Below are 17,544 nucleotides of genomic sequence, written 5' to 3' on the forward strand. Positions count from 1 at the left end.
GGCTTGTAAAATGCCAGTCATTAATGTGAGTAAAGGCCCATACACACAATCAGATATTCCGACAACAATTGTCCGATGGACATGTTTTGTCGGATAATCCGACCGTTTGTATGCTCCATTGGACAATTGTTGTCGGAATTTCCAACAACAGATGTTGGCTGTGCATGCTCTTAAATTGTCCGACAAATGTGTTACGTCGGATCATCCGATCGTGTGTACACAAATCCGTCGGACTAAAATCCAAAGTGCAAACAGGCATGCTCGGAAGCAAAGCTAACCATAAGGCAACATTAGCAGAAGTTGTCCAAAGAGTGTCGCTAAAGAGCTGAAAAACCACGTAGTACGTCACTACGTTCGTGTTTGTTGGCTGAAAATGTTCTGCCGTGTGTATGCATACCAAGTTCACGGACAGTGCCCTTCAGACAAAAAATCCAAGGATTTGTCTGATGGAATTCTGATCATGTGTACGAGGCTTAACACCCATACTAATGCTATAGGAGCGTTTGTGAGTGTTGATAAGTGTTCGAAGTTTAGTCAAGTGTGAACAAGCCCTAACTCAACTAGGAAGATGAAGACACACCATTCTGGTGAGTAGAATTTTTACTGTCTTCAAGAGTTCTTAGCGCCACTCCTATCTAACACTTCTGTGTTGTCTGCTGGATGCTGTAAAGGGGACCTGGTATCTGACACACCCAGAATTGTCAGATAGCAGCAATGCCCAAAACTCTTCACGTCAGATGAGATTCTGCTCACTAAAACAGTTATTATTCATCTTTTTTTGCAGGATACTGTCAGTATTATACGATATCCTCGATTTAGAGACAGGGCTGCCTTAAAAGTAGTACTCAGTAAAGCTCCATCCACTTTCTAAGGCCAAGGTGCAATTCATAAAGAAGCCTGTGACTGTTCTGTGAATACTTGTGCTCATGAACCAGATTCTTTTGACAATGGATTGTGAGTTGTGAATAAGGCTGGCCATAAGAAATCTCTCAGGTAGTAGCCAGGAACTCACAGGCAGGAAGCCAGACTTGGCTGGTAGCAGGCAGGTGAGGTGGCAGATAGACTGGCAGACTTGACAGATGGCCAGCTGGGATGAACAGCAGGAAGCAGATGAGCCGGGTGGACAACAGACAGGTATAACAGCAGGCAGGAGCGTAGTCAGGTCACAGGCAGGTTTTTGGCAACAAACAACAGGCAGATCAGGTACAGAACAGCAGGCAGAAGCGTAGTCGGGTCACTGACCAGTTTTGGCAACAGACAGGCAGATTAAGGGAAAGAGAAATTACCGCTCAAGGTGGGTCTGCTGGACAATCAGTAGCTGCTCAGGAGGCCATGAGTGCCGGCAATGCACGAGGCAAAATGTAGAAGTTGAAAGGATGGACAGCCACACTTCCAAAAAAAACCTTAGGTTGTCTTTATTTAAAAAATAGGTGGAAAATGTACTACAAATAACAGCAAAGGGTGGAATACAGCCAACGGGTACAGATCAGGGAGTAAGCTTAGGTATCAGGAGTCATACAGGTATCAAGATTTCAGGTAAACGCTGTAGACCAAGCAGCAATAAGCCAGTGTCACAGCTCTGTTTAAATAGGCCGACTGGTGCCAGTTCTGGTGACAGGTATGCGCATGCGCATTTACAGAAGCACACGCGGCCGTTCTGAGCGTCCTTGGTTGGCGCCTGCACACAGGCGTGCACCGGGGGACATCAGCTGTACTCTGCAGACGTCTTTCCTGACAAGTACATATCAGGATATAAAATTCCTGAGCACAAGTTCAGTAATATATTGTCAATGCCCATGTATGTCATGCAAACTGCAAACCCCCAGAGTGCCATATGCTAACCAACAGTTGCAGAAGATTGAGGGACGTCATCTCCTACATACAGGTCAGAGCAAAAAAGGAAAGGAACAAGGTGTGAGGCTGCTTGGGTGTCAGCAAAAGTGGATAGAAACACAGCCACGTAATCCACTACTAATGTTTGCTATAGTGCATGGAGTAAACTGTGGAGTAGGTCAGCAGATAAGCAATTTCAGAGCCACATAAGAGAGACAGATGTTGCCCCCCACCTTCTGTGCAAATGGGTAATTCAACTCTGCTCACAACCAGGGCCTGGGCCCAGGGGTAGACAGAAAAGGTGGACATCTCAAACACTTCAGCAGAAGGGTGCAAAAAAGTATAAGTTTCAGGACCTGCAACCTATGCTGCTGAAGTAGTTCAAGCTCATAGTTGGGAAGGGTTGGGGGGGGGGCACTTTGGCCTTTTTACCTTTTGTACTAAAGGACCTTCTCCTGGCACTGCTCACAACACATGGCCGGCTATGCAAATCCTGTATTGTTGTCTGTCCTGGAAAATGTATAGGCTTATACATCTTTCCTTCTTATATATACAGCTATTTTTATTGATCATAAAAGAAACATGGATAGTAATTTGTTGTAAATTCATTGTTTTTCAGCTGACAATACAGAGGGTCACAGACAGGACTCTGCCAGAAGCTCTGTCATTGTCTGTAATGAGTTATATTGTATAGTAGTGTATGTTCATTGATTTATGGAAGCCAGCATGCATACTTACTGTGGAACAATAGCAGACATTTTTTGTCTTGTTATAAAAATAGCACACAGTGAACAGATATGTGGATGTAACTTGTTATGTAAGAGTATAATGCTTGCTCCTTGGAGTGAGGAAACATGTGTAATTAAAGAATACATTAGAATAAAGCTTTACTTTATTGTGGAGAAATTATCCTCCAGCTAAAAATGATATACATTGAAGGGTTTTGGCAAACGTTATGCCGCGTACACACGATCATTTAAAAAAAATGTAATTTAAAATGATCGTGCGTGGGCTGCACATCGTTTTTCAGGTTCTGAAAAACGACAATTTTTTTTCCGAACATGCTGCATTTTTAACGTCGTTTTAAACTATGTCGTTTTTCGGGTTGTAAAAAATGATCGTGTGTGGGCTAAAACGACGTTTTAAACCCGCGCATGCTCAGAAGCAAGTTATGAGACGGGAACGCTCGTTCTGGTAAAACTACCGTTCATAATGGAGTAAGCACATTCATCACGCTGTAACAGACAGAAAAGCGCGAATCGTCTTTTACTAACAAGGAATCAGCTAAAGCAGCCCAAAGACGAATAGAACTTCCCCTTTAGAGTGCCGTTGTACGTGTTGTACGTCACCGCACTTTGTTCATAATTTTTTTAAAACAACGGTGTGTGGGCAACGTCGTTTTTAATGATGAAGTTGGAAAAACTTCGTTTTTTGGACATGCTGAAAAACAACGTTTTCTTTCATGCTGAAAAATGATCGTGTGTACGCGGCATCACAGTAGATTTATAACTTTGCAACTTTTCTTAAATGGTCTTTAGTAAATGAACATCTTCAAAACTCAACTTTTACTAAATGAGTAGGGACTAATTGCAAAGTAAATGTTCATTTTTGAAAGTGTACTGTATGTATTGTTCACTAAGCTTAGTAAATAAGGTGAATCTGCATTCATATACTGTACATGCCCAAACATGGATATTTTTCTTGCAAATGGTTTGACAAATAAAGTAAACACAGCTTTACATTAATTACTAGGCTTAATGAACATTCGCCTTTTTAAGTAACTCCCTACCAGGAGCCATAAATTGTAATTATGCTGCAATGCATTCATGTAATCAGTGGAGATCACAAAGCACAGCAGGCAGGTAGCCAAACATGAGTTTAGCTAAGTTATGTCTATCTTCTTATTACACATGATTCCAGCAACCAATTATGGAAAATAGAATGCACATCTACTGTAAAGGTGTACTTTGTTTTTTTTTATGTTTTGGTCTAGATCAGCCTTTGTCAACCAGGGTTCTGTAGAATCATAGAGTACCTCCGGAAGATGCTAGGAGCTATATAGTTACATAGCAGGTAGGGTTGGAAAAAGACACAGGTCCATCTAGTCTAAAACCCATTGTGTGCGTGAATGTGTGTCAGTTCAAGTTTTCAATTTTAAGGCCTCCTTTATACTAATGTATCACCCTCTACTTAGGTAGGTGCTAGAGTAGGGATTTTTTTGATAGCGTAGGAAAATTTAGGCAGGCCTGTTTGGCCTGTTTGTTTTTATTCTGTGCTGGGAGTGGCTCAGGGCACGACTGGGTGACTCACAGGTAGCATCACCTTCATCGCTCTCTTCTTTCTAGAAGATGCTAGAAAGAGAGGAGGAGAGGAGAGGTGAAGCTGTCTGGGGTATTTTGAGGAGTCTTGACCAATCCCCAACTTGTATTGGCAGGGGGCAGGCCTCCTTGAAATACCCAGGTTCAGCCCAGCTGGTGAGGAGTTGTCGGGTGGATAAGCTGGAGTGAGAGATTGTGGAGGCTGTCTGGGCCCACAGGGAGCTCCCCAGTCTGGGGGGAGCGGAGTGACCATGGGCCAGGGCTCGGGTGCATCCAGGAGGAGAGAAGAGATCCTGAAGGAGAGGCACATGAGAGAGCAAGGAGAGGACAGTGAGAGAAAACACTGCTAAGGGAGTCCAGGGAGGACAACTGGTCGCAGCCAGGAGGGCTGGTGAGTGTAGCACAGTCAGGAGGACTGGGGTGGAACGCCTGAGAGAACTGGAAGATTGCAATTTGAGATGGGCGCAGAACAAGAAGAGAGGACTGTGGGAAGGGCGGTCATGAGAGGTCATTGCAGCCCAGCTGGTGAGGAGTTGTCGGGTGGATAAGCTGGAGTGAGAGATTGTGAAGGCTGTCTGGGCCCACAGGGAGCTCCCCAGTCTGGGGGGAGCGGGGTGACCCTGGGCCAGGGCTCGGGTGCATCCAGGAGGAGAGAAGAGATCCTGGAGGAGAGGCACATGAGAGAGCAAGGAGAGGACAGTGAGAGAAAACACTGCTAAGGGAGTCCAGGGAGGACAACTGGTCGCAGGCAGAAGGGCTGGTGAGTGTAGCACAGTCAGGAGGACTGGGGAGGAACGCCTGAGAGAACTGGAAGATTGCAATTTGAGATGGGCGCAGAACAAGAAGAGAGGACTGTGGGAAGGGCGGTCATGAGAGGTCATTGCAGCCCAGCTGGCTGGCAGGGCTTGAAGAGAGCTATCTGGGATTGGTAGCTAAGCAGAGGACAGTTAGCACTTGAACTATTTCTACACCACAGGGGCCTGAGGTCCCTGCTCGCAAAAGGCAGTTCACTGAGGCCTGGCTGAATTAGTGTCAGGTCTACCATGCGGTGTTAGCTTGTCTGGAGGAGTAACAGTCTGCAGCAAGGGAAGTTTTGGAGGAGTAACGGTATGCAGCAAGTGAAGTGCTAGAGGAGTGAAGGATGAGAGGTCTTAAGCAAGAGTTTGTGCTGGAGAGAAGACTGGAGTGTGTATACTGGAGTGTATATAAAAGTCCCAAGCAAGTTGCACTGAATATTCCTGAGCATACCATAATTTCCCACTTCCCATCCAAGTTCAATCCCCTTAATAAAAACAAAAAAACAAAGCTTATGGATTGTTCTATGTTTCTGAGTGTCTAAGAGATTAATGTGGGGTTGGGCAGGGTGATAGGTGAACCACTACATTCAGCAACCCCTACGGGGGCTACACTGACATACCTTTTTTAAGAATTTCTAAACACAGGTGAAGTGATCTGGAAGTTATAAACAGCCCTGGTCACTTTTTCTGGTGTTTAGATGTTCCTACAAAAGATCAGCAATTTGGATTCTCGTCGCTGAACAGACAGGGCTCTAAATACCAGTTTCACGCGGCACAACGTTCGCTGTAGAGACATGGGGCTCTAATAGGCTTCAAAAAAGGGTGGGCTGGGGGCAGAGTACTGCGCTCCAAGCCCACCCAGTTGTGTGACAATAGAAAATGAATATTGTGGGTATGGTGCATGGTGTGGGCTGGAGGTCCATAGTCAGGTCTGTCTGACACCCCCCCAAACGATTGAGCACCAGCAGCCACTGCTACTTTATAGTGCATTTGTTATGGTTTCAGATATACGTTAATTTAATTACACTAATTCTTTACTTTATACATCTTTTTAGCTGTGTGCAAGTAACAAGATTATAATGTGTTCAGGTACCTTCAGAAAGTTCATAACAAGTCAGCGAAACCAGGTTTCTCCAGTCACATCAATGGATCATTCCTGGTGGCCACTGGTCAATAATTGTATTGCGCAGGAAAGTATATAATTGTCGCATAACGTATGTTATATGGATGTATCAAGAAAACAGATCAATATCATATACAGTATGTTAGAACTACATTCAATAGACAATATCTGTGTTATTCTAATATACTTTATTTGACAGAATATAAATAACTGCGCCAATTTTCTTTTCCCTTTAAGTTGGTAGAGAAAAGCCTACAGGAACATCTGCAACTCCCAGCAAGAGCAGGGAAGAGATTTCCACACAGGATGAAGCCATTATTGATTCTCAGGACTCCGTGGATTGGAGTCCGCCAGTATCTACACTCCCAAGCAAAAGTGAGTAGTTAAATTATGAGTGAGTGAGTGAGTGAGTGAAAAACTTATATAGCGCAACACATGCGAACTGAATCGCCCTGAGTAAAAACCCTTTGACCTCAGAAGAGATGGGTTTTAATCTTTCTCCTGAAGGCCAAGTGGTCCAACTCCAATCAGATGGTGGTTGGTAGCGCATTCCAAAGGCGAGGTCCCTGGACTGCAAATCTTCGATCTCCTTTGGACCTGTATCTGGCTTTGGGTATCTGGAGTAGGTTTTGATTAGTGGATCGCAGAACGCGATTGGGGTTATGGGCTTTTATTTTTTCGCATAGATATTGGGGGGCGTTGCCTTGAATACACTTATGCATTAGGCAGAGTGCCTTGAAAGTGATTCTGTCTTTTACTGGCAACCAATGAAGGGATCTCAATAGGAACCCAATTTAATATAAGCCCACAGCACACATATTCTGACCATGCTTCTAGGAGGAAAGCCACCATTTCATTTAGTGGAATTTGACATCACAGAGGGTCAGGAATCTGCAGATTGCTGCTGTCTTGTCTTGTGCTAAATGTAAAATGGTCAAAATATGTCTGTATGATAATATAGTGTTATTAGCATCCAGTTCCTAAATACGTATTTCCTAAAACACCTGTCACCTGTTTGCACCTGTCAAAATAGGATCCATGCAGAAGCACAAAGGACTGTCACTAAGGGCCCTTTCACACGTGCGGACAAACGGTCCGTTTTTTACAAGTCCGTAAACGGACTTGTAATGCTTCCCTATGGGATTGCAGACGTTAGCGGATGATGCATCCGCTAACGTCTGCAAACATCCGCGTCCGCAAAGATTCCGCTTTTTCGGATGGAAGAAAACCCTATTTTTCTTCCGTCTGGCAGAACAGATCGGATGAATACGGACACGCGGTCGTATTCATCCGATTCCCCATAGGGGAGAGCGGAGGAAAGACAGGGCGGTCTCTGCACAGTGTGCGGGGACCGCCCTGTCCGCCGACAGCTCAGCGGGGATTTATGGATGATCCCCGCTGAGCCGACGGACACACACGGGGCGGATCAATACGGATCCGCTCCGTGTGAAAGGGCCCTAAGACCTTGGGTTATATTTATTCATAAAAATAATGGGCCAGATCCACAGAGCGAGTACGCCGGTGTATCTACTGATACGCCGGCGTACTTTCAAATTTCCCGCGTCGTATCGTTGTTTTGAATCCTCAAAACAAGATACAACGGCTTCTGGGTTAGATCCAACAGGTGTACGTCTTCGTACGCCGTCGGATCTAAGATGCAATACTTCGGCGTCCGCTGGGTGGCGTTCACGTCGTTTTCCGCGTCGGGTATGCAAATTAGCTATTTCCGTCGATCCACGAACATACGCGCGGCCGCCGCATTCTCTTACGTCGTCTCTAGTCGGCTTTTTCCGGCGTATAGTTAAATCTGCTTTTTTGCGACGTACAGTTAGATTTGCCATGTTAAGTATGGCCGTCGTTCCCGCGTCGAAATTTGAATTTTTTCTTTTTTTTGCGTAAGTCGTCCGTGAATCGGGATGGACGTAAGTCACGTCTAAGTTTAAAAAATTACGTCCTTGCAACGTCATTTTGCGCAATGCACGGCGGGAAATTTAGGGACGGCGCATGCGCAGTTCATTCGGCGCGGGGACGCGCTTCATTTAAATGAAACACGCCCCCTAATCGCCGATTTGAATTCCGCGCCGTTACGCCGCTTGAGATACACTACGCCGCCGTAACTTACGGCGCAAATTCTTTGGGGATTCGAACCGGCCTAATGTAAGTTACAGATGCGTAGCGTATCTCGCATACATTGCGCCGATCTATTTGTATGTGAATCTACCCCAATGTCTGTAAAAATAGTAAAAAATAAATATGTGTGAAACAATTTTTTTTCAAATAGCAATTTTACCAAATTTTCTCATAAACTGTTATTTTATTAGCTCTATAAACTACTAAGCTGACAAAAATAGTTATATGGCTGAAATGGATGAGCATGAAGGCAAATAACACACGCGTTAGGGCTCAGCAAATTGAGCCTAACACATTATTTTACAAGCACTTCAAAAGGTTCCTCCGTTCATCGACTGGCTTCAAACTTACAACTATCCTGGGGTTAGCCATATAATAGGGAGCGATAACCTGAACAATAATCTTTATAGATTGACTTTTGCAGTCAAAGTTCTTTAAACATTGATTATGGCAATGTGCGTACAGTAAATTGATCTGATCTGTGCAGCGAGGCATTTAGAGAATTGAAAATGTACATTTTTGACTGTAAAGAGAAAAATTCTATTTCAATGATAAAACCACATGAGTTGTGGTTTTGGGAATGCAGCCTAAAGGATGTTCATTGTTAGTTTGTCCCTAGACGATGCACTGTAAATCATTTCTACACAGCATTTTATGTATATTTAAACCGGAGGTCGTCAAATTAAATGTGAAATTAAATATGCAGTTCAGTTTTGGGCTCCAGTTCTCAAAAAGGATATCGGAGAACTGGAGAAAGTGCAGAGAAGAGCAACCAAACTGATAAGAGGCATGGAGGAGCTCAGCTATGAGGAAAGATTAGAAGAACTAAATCTATTCACTCTTGAGAAGAGGAGAATTAGGGGGGATATGATCAACATGTACAAATATATAAGAGGTCCATACAGTGAACTTGGTGTTGAGTTATTCACTTTACGGTCATCACTGAGGACAAGGGGGCACTCTTTACGTCTAGAGGAAAAGAGATTTCACCTCCAAATACGGAAAGGTTTTTTCACAGTAAGAGCTGTGAAAATGTGGAACAGACTCCCTCCAGAGGTGGTTCTGGCCAGCTCAGTAGATTGCTTTAAGAAAGGCCTGGATTCTTTCCTAAATGTACATAAAATAACAGAGTACTAAGATTTGTAGGTAAAGTTGATCCAGGGTAAATCCGATTGCCTCTCGGGGGATCAGGAGGGAATTTTTTCCCCTGCTGTAGCAAATTGGATCATGCTCTGCTGGGGTTTTTTGCCTTCCTCTGGATCAACTGTGGGTATGGAGTTGGGTGTATGGGATTGTATTGTGTTTTTTATTTTGTTTGTTTATTTTTTTGTGGTTGAACTGGATGGACTTGTGTCTTTTTTCAACCTGACTAACTATGTAACTATGTAACTATGTAACTATGTAAATGTGGACATCAACTGACGTTACCAAGTGGCCACATATAATGTTCAGTATGTGAGATGCTACAGTGGATTGTCATAGACAGCAGACGTATATATATGAAAATAAAAGTGAGAGACTGTGTAGATGCTTCAAGTGTGATCGACATGCTGCAAAATATGGTCAGAGACAGGGGAAATGTTACATAAAGCTAATAGGGCTTACTGCAATAACTCATTTACAATTTTAGCCTTCTTTTGGAGGGGGTTATGACAAACTACCCTCCCCAAACCGGGTATTACACTCAACCTGCAGGTAAATAAGAGAAACAGAACCTTTGCTAAGTGAAAGAGTGGGTTTCATACTAAAGTTGGCAGTGCCCCCTCCCAGGACAGGGCCTCTGTGAACAGAGGGGATTCCCTTCCTTATAAATTAACCAATAATCTAATTAAAGCGACTGGGAGCATATAAACTACTGCAACCAGCACATAACATTAACCATAAGTATATAGATGCACACCAACATGTAAATAATATTAGCTTTAAGGAAACATTAATACATCCAATGTACAAATGTATCATACAGGTATTATGCGCAATGGGCCCAACAAGAATCCTGATGGACTTGTGCACATATACCTGTGCACAATTTACAATGTACAGTACACTGTATACAGTAGTTATTAGTAAAGATATCTCCAGATGAATGTTGCAGCAAAGTTCAATTACAGGGGTCCCTGAGGGGGATCACAATGCGGCGTCCATCTTTGTGTTAGAATCCTGAAGCCAAGATCGATGGTGATGGGGAGATCCTCCAACCATAGTTCAACCTGCCTGGAACTCAGCTTCTCACGGCCAGAAACTGTGGTGTGGCACTGGAACTCAGAGTTACCTTTCTAAATCTGTTTCTTAGTCCCTAGTAATTGATCTGTCATGCAACTGGACCCCTAACTACTAGAAGTGATCGTTGAATGCCTAACCTGGCTCCAGACTATATTGCTTAACCACTAGCTGACCAGCCACCGCTGTATAACGGCGGCAGGTCGGCTCGGCTGCACGAAATCACGTAGCTATACGTTATTTCGCATTGCAGCCACTAGGGGCGCGCGCCTGTCAGGGGAAGAAATTACCGTTCGTCTGTTCATACAATGTATGAACAACGATCTGTCATTTCCCCTAGTCAGTCCCACCCCCCTTCAGTTAGAACACACCTAGTGAACATAATTAACCCCTTCCTCGCCCCCTATTGTTAACCCCTTCCCTGCCAGTGGCATGTTTACAGTAATCAATGCATTTTTATAGCACTGATCGCTATAAAAATGCCAATGGTCCCAAAAATGTGTCAAAAGTGTCCGAAGTGTCCGCCATAAGGTCGCAGTACCGTTAAAAATCGCAGATCGTCGCCATTACTAGTAAAAAAAATATATATTAATAAAAATGCCATAAAAATATCCCCTATTTTGTAGACGCTATAATTTAGAACACTTATTGCGATTTTTTTTAATGAAAAATATGTAGAAGAATATGTATCGGCCTAAACTGAGGAAAAAAATTGTTTTTTTTATATATTTTTGGGGGATATTTATTACACCAAAAAGAAAAAAATATTCATTTTTTTTTTTCAAAATTGACGCTCTATTTTTGTTTATAGCGCAAAAAAATAAAAACCGCAGAGGTGATCAAATACCACCAAAAGAAAGCTCTATTTGTGGGAAAAAAAAGGTCACCAATTTTGTTTGGGAGCCACGTCGTACGACCGCGCAATTGTCAGTTAAAGTGACGCAGTGCTGAATCGCAAAAAGTGTCCCGGTCGTTGACCAGCAAAATGGTCCGGGGCTGAAGTGGTTAATGAGTCCTAAGCTAAAACTAGTTATAGAATCTCAGACAAGAAAGGACAGGGTTAACTAAAATAATGAGAGCTGTACATAAATTATATTGCAGTAAACAGGATCACCTACTAATATACTAGAAAGTGACCACTACATACAGTACATACAATAGCACAGACCCAGCTATTTGGCATAGTACATGTGGGATAACAACAATAAGGCAGAGATGCTTCTGTCCCCAGTATTTAGATATATACAGTATGTACACATATATAAACACCCAGAAGCTAAGAACAGCAATAGTAAACTATTAAACATAGGATCACTTGCCTAGTAATTCCTACATTCTGGTCTGGGTTAAGCAACAGCTCTCTAATGGACAGGACATGTGTGACTTTCTTTCTCTCTTTACCATTTCCTCCTTCTGGGGTTTTCAACCCAACAACCCAAAAATAGGATGCAAAATGCATTAATAACTCTATAAACATTAAGCAGAACAGCCACTTACAGACAGTAGAACCCTACACAGTACAATACTCTCTCTTCCAACATAGACTGCTGGATTCTGAAGAGCATACAAGTACAAAAGGGCCACTTATTGGCCTTTGCATACATGTTAAGCGCCCGGAATAAAGTTATTATTGAGTGCCTTAGTTACTCTGTTATTCTCATTTACATTATATAGCATGGTTAATATAACTGGGTAGACACTACAGGATATAGTAGGCATTTCTGTATAGACCAGGATAAGAAATAACAATTGTATAAAATGTCATAGCACTTCCCCTTTAACTACGATGGCAAAGCATTGTGTTCTACTGTGCTGCTTCACTTGTTATTGTAAAAAAAACCTTTACATTGTTTACTTTCTTCTGTATGTGGGCAGTGGACTTGGCTTGTACTTAGTAATCAGAGCAATGTTTCTCACAAATTGGCAATAAATCAGTGCTGATAGTGTCAGTGACTTTTTCGAAGGAGTCATAAGGGACTGATCTGAATGTGACACATATCCCCTTAAAGCCACACTGCATTTGAGATGATTTCCCCTTACAAGGGAGGTATTAGTTTGGTGTATTTCTTAATTGTATCACTGTGTTATTCTTTCCCAATACAATTGTATGGAGATCATTTGTTTCTTATTTATGATAGATGGCAAAACACTGAACAGCTCTGGAAATAAGGTTTATTCCTTAAATGATTGGAAAGTGTCAATCTTGACTGGAAGTGCAGGAACCTCCGCTGGCGTCTCCCTGTGGGTGTATGGAAGTAAAGGCTCCACTGGTCCAATAATACTCGGAACTGGGAAGAAGGGTCAGCTATTTAAGGCAAGACAAGAAGACGAATTCATGGTAATTACAATAAGCATAACAGATAAAATGTGAATTCAACATTCTTTTTTTTTTTATAAATCTCTTTATTTAAATTTTCTCTCTTTTTTTTTCCATACAAAAAATAAAATCGTACACATACATTACATTCATATTTCACTTAGATTCCAATGGCATTGACATTGACCTTCCTCTATTTCTTCAAAGCATCCATACAATATCCTTCCATCCAATACCATACATTTCTCTTTCTCCCTCCCCCTCCTCCCCCAATGGTGTGATTAATTTCCCAATTCCCCCCTTTATCCTGATGCTGTTATAGGGTTCTCTATCCAATTTGCCCATACTCTACTATATTTCTCCCCATATCCTCTATTACAATATGTTTCTCTGTATAATATCAGATTGCTGTTTACTAGATTTTTCCACTGTGCTATTGAAGGAGCCTCTGTTTTTTTCCAATTTAGGACTATTACTTTCCTGGCATAGAACAGCAACAGGCCTATCTGCGTTTTCCTTTCTTTTGAAATAACATTACCCCCTATTAATCCTAAGAGACAAATCTCCACTTCTTGTTCCAACCTTACAGATGTCACTCTTGCTATCATTCTCAGAATCTCACTCCAGAACGCTGCTATTTTTGGACAAAGCCAGAATATATGCATAAAGTCTCCTGGAGCAACCACACACCTCCAGCAATTCTGCGAGTTGGTCGGTGAAATCCTATACAACTTGTATGGTGTATAATGGCTTCTATGTATAATTTTATATTGTATCAGTTTATCTCGGAGTGATACCAGTATCTGCAATGGGAACCTCCATACTTCCTCCCAGTTCTCCAAACCCGGAGCTTCTCTCTTCCAATTTTCTCTTAGTTTGCTTATATCATAAGGTGTAGTGTTTATCAAGTATCCATAGAAATTTGAGATTGTCCTCTTCCCGCTTTTTACCATTTGTTCTACATCTGATTCCATCAGTTGCGGGGTCCCCTCTGGGAACTGGGCTATTAAGGCATGGCTGAGCTGCCTATACCTGAACTCATAACTCTCGGGGATATTCCAAAGCTGTCTCATTTCCACATATGATAGAAACTTTCCTCCCTGTATCAACTGTGATAATTTCTTCACCCCATATTTAGTCCATGCTCCCGGGTCTTGGACCAAATCTATATGTGGTAATTCAGGGTTCCTCCACAGAGGGGTATTTGGAGATAAATTATTTTTTTTTCCCCCTTCTCTTCCTATGACGGATTTCCATATTTTGACTGTTGTTCTCATCGCTGGTGTCAAATCTCTCCTTGTTTTAATACCCCTATACAGCAGTCCCTGTAGTGCTTCTACCGATTGGACCACTGTTGCTTCCAACATAGTGGCCGAATCGTATCCATCCGGGTCTAACCATCTCCCTGCTGTCACTAACTGTGCCGCTGTATAATATTTATGGAAGTCTGGGAATGCTAATCCCCCCTGCACTTCCGGTCTCATAAGTGTGCTTAATTTAATTCTAGCTGGTTTATTGGCCCATATAAATGCAGAGAGCATTCCATGTAGTTTTACAAAAAAACTTTTTGGGAGCCACTGTGGAGAGTTTCTGAAGACATATAAAAATTTAGGCAATACCTTCATCTTCACTAGGTTTATACGTCCCAGTAAAGACAGAGGCAGTGTCGCCCAGATCTTTATTTTCCTCCCAAGCTCCTGTACCTCCGGATCTAAATTTAATTTCCGAAAATCTTCAACCTGTCTAGATATTCTAATGCCTAAATATTTAAATTCCAGTACCCATTTCAACGGCGTATTTGGGGCAGCGGTTTCCTGTGCTCCTTGATCTATAGGGAATAATATTGACTTACCCCAGTTTACTTTAAGCCCTGTATATACCGAATAAACATTCAGCAATTCCAGAGCTCCTTCCAAAGATGGACCCGCATCTCTCAAAAATAGAAGCATGTCGTCGGCATACAGGGCTACTCTCTCTTCCAGCCCCCCCACCCGGAGTCCCTGAATATTGGGTGTGGTCCTAAGAGCCTCTGCCACTGGCTCTATTGCAATTGCAAAGAGCGCTGGAGAGAGAGGGCAGCCCTGCCTCGTGCCTCTATGTAATTGAAAAAAAGACGATAATCTTCCCCCTAATTTCACTGCAGACATTGGCCTTTCGTATATTGTTTGAATCCACTTAATAAATACTAGAGGGAATCCCATCCTCCTAAGTATTTCCCAGAGAAATGGCCATTCCACCGTATCGAAGGCTTTCTCAATATCTAAAGAGGCCACTGTCCTTGATCCCTCATGCATATGATGTGTATGTATGTTCGTGTAAAGCCTACGTAAATTAATATCTGTTGTCCTTTGTGGCATGAATCCTGTTTGATCTGAATCTATTATATTTCTAAGCAGGGGCTGTACTCTAAGTGTCAGTATTTTTGTCAATATTTTTACATCTATATTTAATAATGCAATTGGCCTATATGATGAACATAACTTTGGATCTTTTGTTTCCTTATATATTAGTGTTATGTGTGCCTCTCTCATAGATTCTGGCAGGGCTCCTTGCATTAACCCGCTTGTAAATACTTCTACTAATTTAGGGGCTATTAATGCTCCATACCTTTTATAAAATTCTACAGGAATTCCATCTGGGCCTGGTGCCTTTCCTCCCGAAAACGTACGTATAACCTCCATAATCTCTTCCACCCCAATGGGCCGAACCAATTCTCTCCTCTCCCCGTCTGACAGCCACCCCAAGGCTATCCGGTCCAAAAGGTCCGTCATATCCTCTGGGCAGGGGCCAGACGGGAGAGAGGAGGTATAAAGCAAACTATAATACTCTCTAAAGGCCTCCAATATTTCTTTGGGTTCTTTTACTATCTGTCCATTAAAGTCCTCAATCTCTGATATAATTGTGGCTTGATGTTCTTGTTGCGCCAGCCTTGCCAGAAATCTGCCCCCCCTATCTCCCTGTTCAAAAATATTCTGTCTATTTTTATGCATTTCCAATCTAGTTGTTTCTTCCATATGTAGGTGAAGATCTCTCTGTGCTGCCATCATTTCATCAAAATTAATGCTGCTGGAATCCTGCCCATACCTCTCCCTTTGTATTTCAATCTGTATTTTCAGCTCTTGTTCCTTCACCTTCTGTTTTTTGTTAACTGTTGAAATATTTGATATATATTGCCCTCGTGTGTAGGCTTTGAACGCATCCCATACCGTTTCTACCGAGGCTGATCCTGCGTTATTCTCCCAATATTCCATCATTATTGATTCCATTTTCTCTACTATTTCTGGGTGATCCACCCATTGCGGAGTTAATTTCCACAGAGACGCATTTTTAGGAGTTGGAATACGTACTGACAGATATAAAGGAGAATGATCTGAAAGACCACTCGGCAGATATTTGGCCTCCACGATATCTGCTAACATCGTGGAGTCAGTAAACGCTAAATCTATTCTAGATGCCGTCTTATAGGAAGTGGAAAAACATGAGTATCCCCTTTCTCCTGGATTCCTCCACCGCCAAACTTCCGTTACCCCCATTACCTGAGCCCAGTTATACAATTCTGTTGAATGTTGTTTAGGGGGTTTTGGTCTGTCCAACTCTGGTGATAAGACCGCATTAAAATCTCCTATTAATATCAATCTCGCTGGCATATACTGAATGATTTTTTCCATTATCTCATTCAGTACTGCCACCGAGAATGGAGGTGGAATATACACAGCAGCTATAACATATCTCTGTTTACCCATCCTATATACTAGAATAACATATTTTCCATTCGCATCTATATGAGCCTTTTCTATTTCTCCTGTAAAAGATTTATTCACCAAGATCGACACCCCTCTAGCATATGAAGAATACGTAGAGTGATATGTTTTCTGTATCCAGGCTTTTTTTAGTGTGATTAATTTTTTCCCCATTAAATGTGTCTCCTGTAGTATAATCAGTTGGGGAGAATATTTTTTTATATACTGAAACATTAATGCACGTTTAAACTTTGAATTCAATCCTCTAACATTCCAAGATAAAATCGAAAAACAATTATCCTTTCCGGGCATGATATCTAGAATATGTAAGGAATTTATACTTCGATTGTTCACTATACCACTCCATTCTTCTGGGTGGTATCTCTTGGGTACCTAAATCACACCATTGACTTCCCCATTCTCTCTTCACTCTCACACTCATTCCCCCTCCCCCCACCCTACCCGCCCTACCCCTCCCCACTCCCCTCTCTTGTAAGATACAAGTGAATTCAACATTCTTAAATTAATTTGTGATAATCTGAAGAAAATGTCAACATTATCTCCTGCTACCTAATTAATTAATTACTTTTTCTTTTTGTTGACAATATGTTTATTTGCAATAAATCTGGATCAATATGCTGCTAGTGAGGTGATTGCCATAAGGTGGTTAGGTCAGTCTGTAACATGAGATTAAAATTGCTCTCTGTTTACAGCAGGTTTTGGCATGTTAACCACTTAAAGAGGAAGTAAACCCTTAATTTTTTATTTTATTTTTAAAAACCCTGCAAGAGAATGTCATCATGAGCTAGAATGCATAGCATACTAACTCATTATGATCGACTTACCTGAGATCGAAGCCCCTGAAGTTCTCCTCCTGTTATCGCGCTGTGATTGGCCAGAGCGGCGATGACGTCCCTGCGCATGCGCAAAAATTTGGCATTAACCCCAAATTTACCATTCACAAAAACTGCACGCTCAGTGCGCCTGCGCCGTTGTCTACGGCACACATGCCCTGTAGACATCGGTGCCCGTTTTTGTGAAAATATCTCCTTAACCGTGTAGGTTA

At 42.2% G+C, this 17,544-nt stretch overlaps 1 protein-coding gene across 1 annotated transcript in view; it reads left to right on the forward strand.

Moving 5' to 3' along the window:
* LOC120940997 (lipoxygenase homology domain-containing protein 1-like) overlaps positions 1–17,544 on the forward strand; it is a 470,937-nt gene that overhangs the window by 154,419 nt on the left and 298,974 nt on the right. The window contains exons 17-18 of the mRNA XM_040354208.1: positions 6,309–6,446; positions 12,560–12,759. Coding sequence (XP_040210142.1) covers positions 6,309–6,446; positions 12,560–12,759 — 338 coding nt within the window. The remainder of the gene's footprint in view (positions 1–6,308; positions 6,447–12,559; positions 12,760–17,544) is intronic.

The sequence above is a fragment of the Rana temporaria genome, chromosome 5 (assembly GCF_905171775.1).
Source record: "Rana temporaria chromosome 5, aRanTem1.1, whole genome shotgun sequence".
Lineage (NCBI taxonomy): Eukaryota > Metazoa > Chordata > Amphibia > Anura > Ranidae > Rana > Rana temporaria.